Consider the following 13,908-nt stretch of genomic DNA (forward strand, 5'->3'; position numbering starts at 1 on the left):
AAATGTTAAGTGTGTGGTAAAGAATTTGAGAGGCATGAATTCCTAATGTCAAATGGGACTGTAATGAGATATAATGAATGCATAGCCAAACAGGCCAGAAGAGCGGACGATCTGTCTGTTCTGCTTTCCATTCAAAGCGAGGAGACGAAACCAACAGCACAGTCTTTATTGGAATCCAGCCGTGAGCTGCTACAGTAGTTCCTCAGAGCCGCACCTGTGCGCTGATATCTTACACCGCTGCGTTACTATTTGGAGTGTAATCTTCTCAATGTAGCTTCAGCTCTGGCTGTGGTTCAAATGATGTTGACTGTACAGCGGTTACAGGAAATTACACTGAATGAAAAGGCGTGTGAACAAAGATCGGCAGCAGATTAAAATATGTGCAACGACAGGAAATGTAAGCAGTACAGTAAGCACAGGTTTTCTTTGAACCCCCTCCTTCCATAGCACTCTTCTCCCTAGGTGTCCTGTGTGCAGAAGGTAACAGGAAGTAAGGGTCTAAGACTTTAGTTCATTTCAAGTGATCCACAAATAACCAGAAACAAATTTTTCTTCAGCTGTTTCTCTTTATTATTTTTTCATCCACATGTTATTGCTGTTAAGCTCCCTGCCACGTGTAATGTTGGGAAAAGCCTGATTTCTGTGTTTTGCCTGTACACCTGCAACTTTACACTCCCCCCCTGTGACCTTGTGTGCTTTACCCCTCATCTCCATTTATATTCACTTCGACTCGCAGAAGGTGGCACTTTATTCGACACCATTAACAAGGCAACAGAAACCTTATAAACGTGAAGTTAAACAGCTACTGCTTTTCATCGTCCGTCGTTCCGATTATTATCTCTAGCATTTTCTTCAACATTTTATGATTTCATTTATAAAATGTCAGACATTTAAAGTAACTCAGTTTATTGAATTTTTCAATCTGGTTTGATCTATGGTGGAACATTTTGGCATTTTCATTTCAACTTCATACAATTATTTCTTTTATAACTAAACTGTTGGGATGAGAGTGAAGTTTGATTCACTTTAAACTACTCGAGGTCCTTTTCTCTCGATTGAATGCCAACAATGTTCCCACTGTTTAGGTTAATTCACCCTGAAAACGAAAGCAGATTTGTTGGGTATTCAAGATTTGACAAAGATAGAAGCAAAGAAGAGAAAATCCATCTGCCAAGCTGTCTTTCTCCAAGGTCCTCTCTGATTCCCCAATTATCTTCCCATTCAGTATCTTGTAACAGACTCCCCACTCAGACGGGCGCAATCCATTACTTTCACGGTCATTAGCTTCATGTCGAGTTTCTCAAAAAGAAAATGCTTTTAATTCAAAAATCCCCTTTGGTTTTAAAGGATTGCATCCAAAACAAATCAATTGAATACACGGAATACCTGCAGACATTCCACTCATTTTCCCAGCAGTGCTTTAAGGCCCACGAAATGCAAGTAAGAAAAAAACCATTCTAAAACCCACTAACCTCTGAGAGTACAAAAACATAATGCACAGCGCTACACAGCTGTGCGCAGACCGCAACACATCATTTTCCATTTTTACTGACTTTCTTGTTCTTTTCTTTCCGCCCACCATTACCCGTCGGGTGCTCCTGCAGAAATCGAGGCTTCTCCCAACATCAAAATCACAAGCACTTGCATGGTCATCGTGTATCTTTAGTTTGTACCACAGTAAACCATCATACAAAATAATCTTTTAACGTCGACTACTAGCAAAAATAAAACGTGTTCCCTCGTTGGCTTTGAATTCTACGCTAAATTGACTTTAACGGTGCAAGAGGTGCTACATGTATTCTGCTAAACATTCTAGTCACTAAAAAGTAAATTAGCTCATTATTTTATTACAAAAATACTAAATCTGTCCACAGGCTAATCAACTGTACAATAGAGTACTTTCCAGGAACTGGTATCAGCTACTGTGTGCCTGTACTGTGTCACAAGTGGGTAGAACGATTAAAGGCCCTGAAATGGAGCCCAGTGCAAACATAGGAGGGTCTGATAGTAAATATTAGATTAAAAGCTGATTGCAGAAGATGATGGAAGTTTTCCAGGAGATCAATAGCTCCTAGCTCCGCTGAGGGACGTTAGGGTCCTCCTGGCTGCTCTCCAGCAGCTCATCCTCAGAAAAGCTGATGTGAAGGCAGGTATCATTCATCGGGGAGAAGGGCAGCGGGTGGCCACAAGTGTCCGACTGTGAAGTGAGGGTGGGGGCTTCAGTGGGATACGACTCAGCGGCTGAGAGAACGGTTTCCCCCCTCTCCTCCACGGGACTGTTACAGCCACTGGAGGCTGTTAAAAATGTCCCACGGTCCCCGAACAGGTCGTCGTCGTCACGCAGGGGCGACAGCAGGGACTTGGTTTCGGAGCGCACGCCCGAGTCCTCGCTGGTGGAGCAGGAGCTGCTCTCGCCGTTGCTCAGGGAGTGGAAGTCACCGGATGACAGCGAGCTGGGGGTGATGTCAGGGAACGAGACGCTGCTGCTGCGGCTGGGGGCTGCGTCGTTAGAGGTGACCTCTGCGGGCGTAGGCGCAGCTGCGACCTCTGACCCTGGAGACAATGTCCTGCTAGCTCTCTTGCGGTTTACGGAAGGTGGAGGAGGGTCGAGTTTGGGGATTATCTGCCTGCACCTGTCGGTGAGAAAACAGAGGCACCGGTTAGTGAAGCCTTCAACCGGCTAACATGTTGAGAAACAGTAGATTCATGAGCACATTTTCTGTTTGGTTTTTTTTTGCTTATTTATATTCAGCATAATTTTCTACATTATTAGTAGAAGAATGCACCTTGAGCCAGTTTTGCTCCATCAGTCACATTATACTCCATTAACCTGAGTGCACTGTGGTGTAAGCTGCTACTACATGACACAGTGACTCTGTCTCTGGCTCCCTGTTGTTCCGGCTGTCTAGGAACTTATCTACGTCCCACAGCTTCTCTGCGGGGGAAACGGAGGGACGGGCGAAGAAAAAGAGCCAAAGACTGCGGGAGGGGAAGCGTAAAGAAGCAAGGAAAAAGCTGCAGGCTTTCCCCCAACCAGAAATAGCTACATTGCTCACTCTGATTTTACCACCATAACATCATGACAAGCACCAGTGCTCACAACCACACTCAATTATAGGCATTCTCTTGGAAAATTATTCCTGACAAACATCCGATAACAAGCCTCACTTCCTCCCCGACTCCTCCCATTTACATTATAACTGTGGCTGCTAACTTCGTTTCCCCGAGAAATCTGGTCCGTGGGTGAATCCTGGGCTGAGTAATGAACTTATGTGACCTAATGATGTATTTGCCGTCTCCACACGAGGATGATGATGACAGCTACAGTAATGATGGGGAAAACATCTCCTGAGATAATTATCCGCCATTTCCTACACTAACAAATGGAGCAGCACAACGTAGCACAGGAAGGTAAAAGTCAACCTGAACTCCACTGACTCCAAAGGCACAGGGGGGTATCATTAGTAAGCCAGTGTAGCTGTGGGGATTGCAATGCAGATGAAGAAAAATGTAGCAATGAAAGGGCCGGCATTCAAAGGTTGTGGTTCCCTGAGAATGGAGCCGACTGCTTTAGGATCCCTCGACTTTTCCTCAAAGGACAGCATGTGGTAACTTTTTTATTTTCAGTTAAATGTATTGGAAACTGTTTTTATTGACTGACACAAAATGTGGCACCTGCATCAACGGTGGCCACAGGCTGAGTTTTAATGAGGTTAGCAGGTTAACATTTGTGGTTTTCCATGAAACGATGTTAAGAAATTTTTGGTGGAGACATTCATGTTTATACTCAAAGTAGCACACATAGTGAGCCCTAAAGGCAAATGAATCCACTTGATTCTTACTCATATTTAGCTTCTTTTTGGGCTGGTAGGTTCACTGTTCACGCACAATCTGCTCATTTAACGGTTTGACTCTGCAGCAGGTTTAAATGGTGTTATTTTTAAAGTGCTGCCAAGTTGTGGCTTGGATTCCAGCTGGATTGAGCATCAGGCTATTTTCTTTTCCTCTACTTTCTGTCACTATTTTGATTTAGCACTACTCTGGAAGACCAGGACATACAACTGGGATTGGGGTTGTCAACAGAACAGATACTGCTGTGAATCTTCTGGAACTGAACGAGATGAAATATGCCAGGAAGTGTTTTAGTTTATCCTCACTTGCTAAAGAAATAAAACAGGAACACACACAAGCACAGGATAAACTACACTTGGAAGATTGTGACTAGTACAGCTGCTGTAATTGCTTTGCCACGCTCATTAATAAGAAGGCTGGTATGGAAGTACTTAGTATTCGAGGTAGATGACCAACGAATTCGTCAACCAATTCGCCAAAGGCAAAATGTAAAAATGCTGTCATGTCATTGCAAGGGACGAGGAAATAGTTCCAATACTTTAGCGAACCACTTAAAACAACTGACATTCAACAGCATCCAAAGTTAAGTCAGCTATAGTGCTGATTGTAGGGCTGCCACAAACGATTATTTTGATAGTCGACTAGTCACCGATTATTTTTGCGATTAGTCGACTAATCAGATCATCATCCATTGAACGTAAAAGTACAGCTTATTGCACCAGCAGCATCTGCTCTTATATAACTATCATTAGCTTACAGCTTTAAGTGTTTAAGGTCTGTGCTAACTAAAAATAAAGACAAGATGATAGTTAATTGAATTCTAATTAAATGTGCAGATTGTTTCGGTGGAGTTTAATAAACTCAGCCGATTTACTCAGGAACAAATAAAATACTGAAAAAAGCCAAACAATAACATTTTTAAGTTATCTAAGTGACTTGTATATGTTTAACCTGAGTAGGGCGGTGGGTTTGAAAACGATCTGCCGGGAGTCCGGTGCTCTCATGGCCCCCGGCTAGCTATCGAGCTAGTGGGTAACAGACGCCTCCGAAAACGTCGGAGCGCTTTTGAAAATATGTGGTGTCTTGATAAACTGAGCAGATATTTGAGGTTTACACAGCTACATTCTCGCCTGAAAATATGTTAAACGTTTATTTTGTGACCCAGAAAGAATAATAAGAGTAATATTAAAACTAACTAGCTGCCGCCATTGTTGACAACTGCGCTGGGCCGCGCTATGAATTCTGGGACACAGTTTCTTCTTCTTCGGGGTTTAACGGCAGCTGGCATCCTTGTACATGCAGTGCTGCCATCTTCTGTTTCAGTCCGTTATTACACTCTTAAATCCTGCTATTATTCCTGCTTTTGGGATCTTACAAAGCTTCAAATGACGCGTCGACTATTAAATCAGTCGTCGACGATTTTGATAGTCGACGTAATCGTGACTAGTCGACTAATCGTGGCAGCCCTAGTGATTGGCTAAATTAAAGTAAATTATTGCTTCAATAAATGCTTAAACTAATGTTAATGTATATAACATTACAACTTCTAATATTAACCTTTTTTAAATAAATACTCTGCCAACACCATGTCTGTATTTTAAAGTTACAGTGTGTAAAATCTCACCACTAGACGTCAGTAGATTTCTTTACCCTTCCCAATTCAAGAGCACAATCCTAGCTATGGTGGCCACCGTTTATTTGTATTGAGTGTCAGTCTGCTAACCCTTTCTGCTGTGAGCGAAACTTTGACATTTAGCAAATAAGCTCTCATACATTATGAGAATGTAATCAAGTTGTTTATCAGAGCGAAAGCGTGATTTGTAACATACATGAGCCTAACATTAGCTGGCATGACGTTAGCTTATAACCAGCTGTTGTTGCTGGATAAAACATGTATTATCCTTCACATCTTGAGTCTGAAGAGCTAATTTAAATTTTATTATTATGTAACATAACAGCTTTCATTCTATATTATGTAGAGCTACAGAGTGTTAGTGATTAAACAGTAGATACTTTAGCAAGAAAATACTGAAAATAGGTCACTGAACTTTAAAAATCCAATGCTCAGTTAGTCCCGTTAGGTGTACAGAATACAAGATGAGCTAAGGACTGGGGTCAGACTTTTGACTGTGAAATGGCCCACAGTAGCCCACAGTGATCAAGTCGTCCAGTGCTCATTATCCTATAAAGTCAAGTGATTATTATGAGAGTACCTGCAATGACAGTACAAACACAGTTCAAAAGAGAACATGAGTGCTTACTTCTGGTGTATCATTTGATCAGCAATTAGATTCAGTTGATTTCACTGTGGATTTATCTTTTTTTCACAATGCAGCTGGAAAACTACTACTTCCACTACTTCTAAATTGAGGCAGGGCACAAAGACAAGCGCAGTCACAATTCCCGGCTGATCCCAAGCTAACCAGCAGCAAATGACTCCTCAGCAATCTTCTACGCATCCAACTGGAATCTCATATAGGGTGTGATATTAAAACTAGTTTAGTTGTTGTGCACCTGCCAGCTGCTTTGGATTCCACCCCAGCTCCTCCCTTAGTGCTGTGTGTGACTTAATTGTCATATTGGTCAGTGAATGCCACTCGGATCTGTGCTGCAGGTCTTGCTGCTGCTATGGGAGGAATGCTCCCGGTTGGCCTTTCCACGTTTCATAAATGCTGATTAATATAAATTAACTCTGATGTAAATACAGTTCTGTTTTGACTGTAGTGGTCCTGACTGAACTTGATTAATTACAAGATTTCTGATGGTTTCTTTAATAGCTGCTTGTCACACATGCAGCAGAACAGTACGTGAGACCTCTGGTGCTTTATGGCGGTGGATGGTCTTCTCAGATTCTCTCGGTAAATCAAAACATGCATGTGACAAAAACACACACTCACACTCTAAAATATCTCACAGAGCCGACTCTAACAGATCGAGTCTAAGACAGGTACATAAAGATGTGCCGCTCCTCCAGCCCTGCTCTGACAGTTTTACAGCTCAGGCCAAACCTCCACAGATAAAATAATACCACGTCTTGACAAGAACGTTTCCTCTCTTCTGGCAAAACCGGGAGAGACAAAACAATCCAACAAAAGGTGGAAAACAGAGACAAAAGTGCTGTGCATAAAACATTTGTGACTCATTGATTACCTCAATGCTAATGCGGCTTCTAAATTTGCAGAAGCACATTTGAATGTAAATAGAGGTTACGCAGTCATTAGCAGAGAAATCACTGGCGAGACCTACGCACGAGCCAGCGAACACCCACACTGTTCATCCACTGCATGCACAGCCTCATGCTTGTGCCACAGACACATGCTCCACATGCTGGTTACCATGAGTAATACTCACATAGAGGGAGGAGAAGGGGCAGAGAAGAGGAGGAAGAGGAAGAGAGGAAGGGGGCTTAGGCAGTGGCAGAGAGCTCCCCGGGCTCCCAGGGAGAAGCAGGTTGGTGCGGTAAACGATGAGAGGGATGGGGATGGGGACAGGGCGATGAAAGGCATGAGCTGGGGGGGTTTAAGGCAGTGGCTGATGATATCTCGTTAGGAAATGAGGGATGGTTAGAGGAAGAAGAGGATGAGCAGGAGCGGGTCCTCACACCTGTACCAAAGAGAGGCCACAATTAGACGACAGAGAGTCGGGGAGCTATGCATGTGGAAGGAATAACAGCTAAAAGGTTTTGGATTTGAACATTTCCATCATTGGTACCCTCCGTGGTAATATCTAATACCACACAGTAGCAGACAGGAATGGAGATATTCGGTCGAGCAGCTGGGTGTGGAAGTATTTTCCCCCATTCTAAACTCAGCTTCAACAAGTCAATAATAACTTCGGTGTTACATAAGGTGGAAACATGCACTTCCCTGACTAGACCAAAGGTTTTTCCATCAGTCTGACTTGGTGCGTGGCGCTGAATACAGCTGCAAATGCCAGCAAGAGGTGAAAATCAGAGAGATAGCGCATTCAAAATGCTTTGTGGAAAATATGCATTTTACAAAAGTCACCTTTAGCTGACCTGAAATCCAAAGGTAGCATTGCAAAGTACTGCATGACCTCAATTCCAAAAAACCTGGAGTGCTGTGTAAAATGTAAATAAATACACAAAGCAAAGCTCTGCAAATCTCACAAACCCATATTTTACTTGCAATATAATGTGGAAAACATAACCAATGTTTAAAATGAGAAAATGTACCAATTTAAACAAAAAATAGGGTCATTCTGACGTTGATAGTAGCAACACATCTTTTAAAAAAAGCTGTGAAGTAGGGAAGGGGCCATGTTCACCATGATTTAACAATACTCGATAAACATCTGGGAACTGAAAAGACCAGGTGCTGGACTTTTGGGAGAGGGATGTTGTCCCATTTTATTTGTGATATATGAATCTAACTGCTTAACAGTCCTGGGTCTTCTTTGTCATCATTTTTATTTCATAATGGACCAAATGTTTTAAATTAGTAAAAAGTCTGGACAGCAGGCAGGGCAGCACCTGGACTTTTCAACTACAAAGCTGTGCTGTTTAATAGCTGCAGTAAGCGGTTTAGGATTGTCTATCTAAAATATGAAATGCCTTCCTTGCAAAACCTGTTTGCACCTTTCAGCACTCATGATGCTTTTGAGATGTGCAAACTGCAAATTATGCAGACAATAATGCACCCCCAATACAATCAGAGATGCAATTTCTATTCTTTACTCCAGAGAATGCAGTGTCCACGTTTTCCAAAAATAATTTCAGTTTATCCAACCGCAGAACAATTTTACAGTTTAATTTAGTCTATTTGAAATGAGCGTTGGTTCAGAGAAGACAGCAGAATTTCTGAGCAGTGTTCACATATGGGCACTTTGTTGAATGTTAGAGCTTTAACCTCTATTTGTGGATGGCAAAATGAACTGTGTTTACAGACAAATACTTTTGGAAGTGTTCTTGAGCCCACGCAGTGACTTTACAGACAGAATCACGCCTGTTTTTAATGCCTTGCTTCCTGAAGGCCAGAAGATATGGAAATCTAGTATTGATTTTTATCCTTCTTTCTTACGCACAGAGATTTCTCCAGATTTTCTTAGTGTTTTGACAATGCTATGTACTACTGATGATGCTTTTCTCAAATTCTTCACAATTTTACATTATTCTGAACTTTTCCACAATTTGTAGCACCAGGTTTTTGCAGACCAGTGAAACCACTGCCTGTAAAAACCATGTTACTGACCTGTTAACCTAGTTATTCCCCCCAACAGCTGTTTCTTTGTAGTGCTACTTACTTTTCTAGCCTTTTTGGCTTTTGTCAAATTCAAAAAGCGCTAATACCATTTTACAGAATTTTGTTCGTTTATTTACATTTTCACAGCAATTCTAACATTTTTGGAATTTGGAATTTACTTAAAACTGAAAGGATTACTGTCATTCACTGTGCTGGTTATTCTGGCACTATAAGTTACTGCATTTTTTTCATGTATTGTAATCTGTAAAAACTGGACAGAACACAAAACCTTGAGGCCTGTCAATTGCCTTAGAACAGCAATGCAAGTCAACTACTTTAGGCATGCATAAATAATGTCAATAATTACCTCGCTTGAAAATAATTTGTGGTTAAATTAAAAACTTGCAGAGAAAACAAAAGCTGCTGGTGTAGCTACAGTAAAATATCTCCAAGCTGCTGTCGCTTTGCTGCTAGCTTTCTACATGCTACGTTAGCGATCCTGCTAGCAGCTAATGATGCATGGTTTGAACTGAAATGTGCCAGCTCTGACATCCAATCCAATCCAGTTTTTCGAGTCAGGACTGAACTGAGCTCACGACTGGACTCCATTAGATTGGATTGGTGCATTGCTACTTGGTGGCACATGATAAATCTGCAAAGTAGTGATTAATTTTCCTTCCATAACTCAAAAATATCACAAAAACAAAATATCTTCTTAATAAAAAACTTTCCACAGACAAGTCTATTACTTAAGAAATGGTTAGTAGATGGAGTACCAGTGCCTTTTCCCTGAATTATTTTACTACCAAAGATATGTGACAGCCTTTTCACTGTCTGTTCTTGAACTAATAAATCTCACATGAAAATAAACGAACAGAGCGGAGAGAGGAGCAAAGGCTTTTTAAAACATTTATTTACAACCTAAGTACACATGACTAATTTTTTAACCATTAAATAAAAAGGAACAAAGCAGTCAATCACGAAGAGAAAGAAGAAAAGAAGTAGGACGTGTAAACTCAAAGGGGACGCTGGGCCTTTGTAAAAGCATCTTGTTTTTCTACAGAAACTAACACTTAACCCCAGTCGAGGGTGTTGGTTAGATGTCCGTGTGGGACGTTTAAGTTTGTAGATGGACGAACGTGAAAGTCTGCAAAACTTCAAAATTCCACTAATTTTTCTGAAAAGCAGAAACCTGCCAATTTGAGTGCCTGTCAAAGCTCATTCTTACAAACTTTCCAGCTTTGCAGACATCACATTCAGCCCAATCTGAGTCCGAAGGCACGAATGAATCTTGCTGAAAAACTGTCAAAAAACATTACAGTAACTGTTTGTGAAAAACAGCATGCAAATTCAGCGGACAGTATGGGTTCTGCCCAAATGCCTAAAACCATTATCCAGTACGCTCCCATCACATTTGTGCAATCAAATTATCAGCCGGCGAGGTCAGATAGTGCAGCTCGGAAACAGAGACCATGATGTGATGAAGCAGCAAAATGAAGAAAAGATGGAGGAGAAAGGAATATCATGAGATAGGTCAGGAAATGTGATTATGCAACATGCAGTCCTGTCGGAGAGAGTGGAAGAGAATGCAGTGTATACAGTGCAGTGTATGCCACGGGAAAGTATGACTCACTTGTGAATATAAGCTGGCTACTATATGTTTCTGTCTGAGCTCTGTGTGGGCAGGCTGCAGCTTTTAGCAGCATTGTGGCTCAAGGGATGTCAATCTTTGGTCTGTCTACCACTTTGGTCCAGGTAGAGATATCTCACTAACGTATGGATTGACTCAACATTTTGTACAAACGTCCGTACACTCAGGAGTCTCCGCTCACTTTAGTCATCCTCTTACTCAGCTCAAAGTTGTGGCAACAAAGTGTATTTTAAGCCTACTATAACATCCTGTTTTGATCCCACTCGTGTTGTGTAAAGGTTGACTCACTACACGGCTGGCTATACACCGAACGCTATAAGCGGCAACATAAAGCACCGGGGACAGCTGGCGAGCTGAAGAACACACATATGAATTTGTAGGATAATGCGTGGTGATTTTGCATTAACAGTGCCACTCTGCTTGACCAGTGCTAGATATGGGAGCAAGGGAGGGCGGGGAGGGGGGTAAAGAAGAGATGGGAGGGAGAAGATGGCACTGGAGGACCTGTCTAGTCATTCGCAGAACATAAAATTGGGCCACTCAGGCTGTAAACATTGATCCGCTGGGGAAATCCAGAAAACAAAAGCAAATGGAAGCAATAAAATTTGCTATGCAGCGGGTGGGGGAGGGCAGACACAGGAGGCGTCTCACTGCGTCAAAGGTAATGCAAAGGAGTTTGGCAAACGGGTGGGGTGGGGGGGCACAATAACACAAAGGAGATGAAGTTTCCATTTTTCCACTGCCGCCCCCACCTCCCCTCTATTTTTCCTATGCTGTAGCAAATTTACAAGATCTGGCTGGGCTACATAAGCTTCATCACATCACCTAATCTAAACAGCAAAAAAGGTCAAAACTGTTTGTTGTGTATTTCTTCTGCTCAGCAGTAACCCTGACTTTCATCCCTTCTGTATGTCGTTTGTGTAAGAGCCGGGCATCAAATTTCAAGATTGCTTTTTACATAAAGATGATGTCACTCAGGAGAGGACGCTAACACAAGCCAATACAGGAGGAGGAGGATGAGGAGGAGGGTGGCAGCCAGAGAAAAGTCACTTTGGTGGTAAGTTCCTGAGCTACTTCGTCTTTTAAAATAGAAAATGTGGTGGGGCAGTGAAACAGCGGGAGCGAGAGGGCCTTGCATGCGAGCCGCACACTCCCAGAAGAATTCAATATTCAGATGGAAATGTACAGTAACAGGACGCTTCTCTTTGGAAGACGTCTGAGGTTAACCTTTGTTTTTTCTTTTGCTTATGCAAAAAAAAAAAGGTAGTAGCAGGGTAGAGTTTCAGGTTGTGAATGGATGTGAGTGGGGACTGGCTGGGACGAAACCACAGGCTATGAGTCTGGATAAGCACAAGCAATCTGCCAGGTCAACTTCCCATTTTCCTCCTTCACTGTTTTGAAATCATCTTAAAGATGCTCTGTAGAGCCAATTTAAGTGTGTGAATGAAAGGAAAAGGAAACTGGATAAAAAGGAAATTACTAAAAGAGTTTATCCTGACTGAGAACTCTCCTGGATCTTTTGTAGTAAAAGTTTAGAGCAGGAGGGGTTTTAAGAGCATTTAAACCTAATTAAAAAGTGATTATACACAGTAGTTCTATATATGTTTGCAAGGCATGTGTGTGTGTGTGTGTGTGTGTGTGCGTGCACAGGTATCACTGGGCGGCATGCCAGACAATTTAGATGCTGAGTCAAAGGTAAGGTAGTAAAAGCAATTCACAAGATAAAATGTACAAGCGAGAAATGGAGCCTCGAGTAAGCCTGAAAAGCAAAACACAATAATAATGAATTATTGCAAGAAAACGATCACATTTACTGTCCTTATTCTCTCGATGTGTGGTTTAATGGCCATGCATGCTGCTTATGTCAGTTTGTGTTTGGGGTAACCAGGCTACGCAGCGACATACACATCCGCTAGCTTTCAGTGTTATTAGCGGGGAACAGCTCGACTCAGCAGAAAACGCCTCCAGCTAATCAAAGTGTGACTGCAGTCAGGGGATTACAGAACACGGGGGAAGAGAAGGTTTCGGGTTAGACAAACAAAGAGGGGATTGGAGTTGCTCATGAGAGGGAATGAGATTTAAGAGAAACACACGAAACTCCATCAGCTCTAAACTCTGGCCTCGTGTTTCTGTTTCATGAAACAAACTCATGTTGAGAAGCCATTAAAGGAGCTTAACGTTCGGGGGAAATGTTCAGCAAGTTGGACGAGGATATGTGTGCTAAATGTCAATCTATACTCCTTAGTTTAACTTAACAGGAGAAACAGCTAATGCTGTTCAGTCCAAAGTTAGCAAAACCCGCCTGCTAGCGTCGTTAAAGGTTACCAATCCAATCAACTTCTTTGAAACAAAGTTCTGCTTGTTATTACTTTTCAGTTTTTTATAATACTCCACATCATTCACATTTAACTCTAGAATACTAGTATACAGAGTTAATGCTGACTGCAAGGTGACTAGGTCCTGTGGCTGCACACTAAGCCTAAATCCTCACCACTCTTCCACCGTGCTTGACAGTTGGAATGAGTTCCAATTTGGTTTGTTTTTTACCAAATGTGCCACTGTGCATTAAACCAAACACCCCTCCACCTGTCCAAAGGAGATTTTTGCAGAATTCTCAAGATTTGTTTAGGTGCAACTTTGCAAACTTAAGCCATGCTTACGCATTCTTTTTAGAGAGAAGAGGCTTTCTCTTACCAACCCTTCCAAACAAGTCATACTTTTCCAGCGTTTTTCTAATCGTACAATCATGAACTTTAACATTTAACATGCCAACTGAGGCCTGTAGAGTCTGAGATGTAGCTCTTGGGTTTTTTTGTAGTTTCTCTGAGAATTGCACAGTCTGACCTTGGGGTGAATTTGCTCCTGGGAAGGCTGGCAAGTGTGTGGAATATTTTCCACTCTTAAATAATCGTTCTCACTGTAGGATGATGGACAACTTGTGTGGAAATGGCTTTATAACCCTTCCCAGATTGATGACAGCAACAATTGCCTCTTTGAGATCAGAGCTAATGTCCTTCCTCCTCGCCATTTCGTTAACACACACACTTGCATGCTCGAGACCAGCAAAACTGCCAAAACGTTTCCTTTTAGAGAGGTGCTCACACTTGCTGATGATGAATAAATCAAATGCACCCGGCTGCTAATTACCCTCTTAACTCCTTTAGAAGCAATGAAGGTGTAGATAAATTTTTATGCACAGCATGT

At 42.0% G+C, this 13,908-nt stretch overlaps 1 protein-coding gene across 3 annotated transcripts in view; it reads right to left on the reverse strand.

Annotated features, from left to right (window-relative positions):
* Window positions 1-560: 560 nt before the first annotated feature.
* LOC147326181 (carboxyl-terminal PDZ ligand of neuronal nitric oxide synthase protein) overlaps window positions 561-13,908 on the reverse strand; it is a 54,229-nt gene continuing 40,881 nt past the window's right edge. For all 3 annotated transcript variants that reach the window (XM_086301201.1, XM_086301202.1, XM_086301203.1), the window contains one exon: window positions 561-2,633. In XM_086301201.1, the coding sequence (XP_086157327.1) occupies window positions 2,072-2,633 (562 nt within the window). In that variant the 3' untranslated portion in view covers window positions 561-2,071. The remainder of the gene's footprint in view (window positions 2,634-13,908) is intronic.

This window comes from Aulonocara sp. 'chitande type north' Nkhata Bay, linkage group LG7, assembly GCF_057382095.1.
Source record: "Aulonocara sp. 'chitande type north' Nkhata Bay isolate Kocher_YH1m ecotype deep benthic linkage group LG7, A_spYH_male_GT1.1, whole genome shotgun sequence".
NCBI lineage: Eukaryota > Metazoa > Chordata > Actinopteri > Cichliformes > Cichlidae > Aulonocara > Aulonocara sp. 'chitande type north' Nkhata Bay.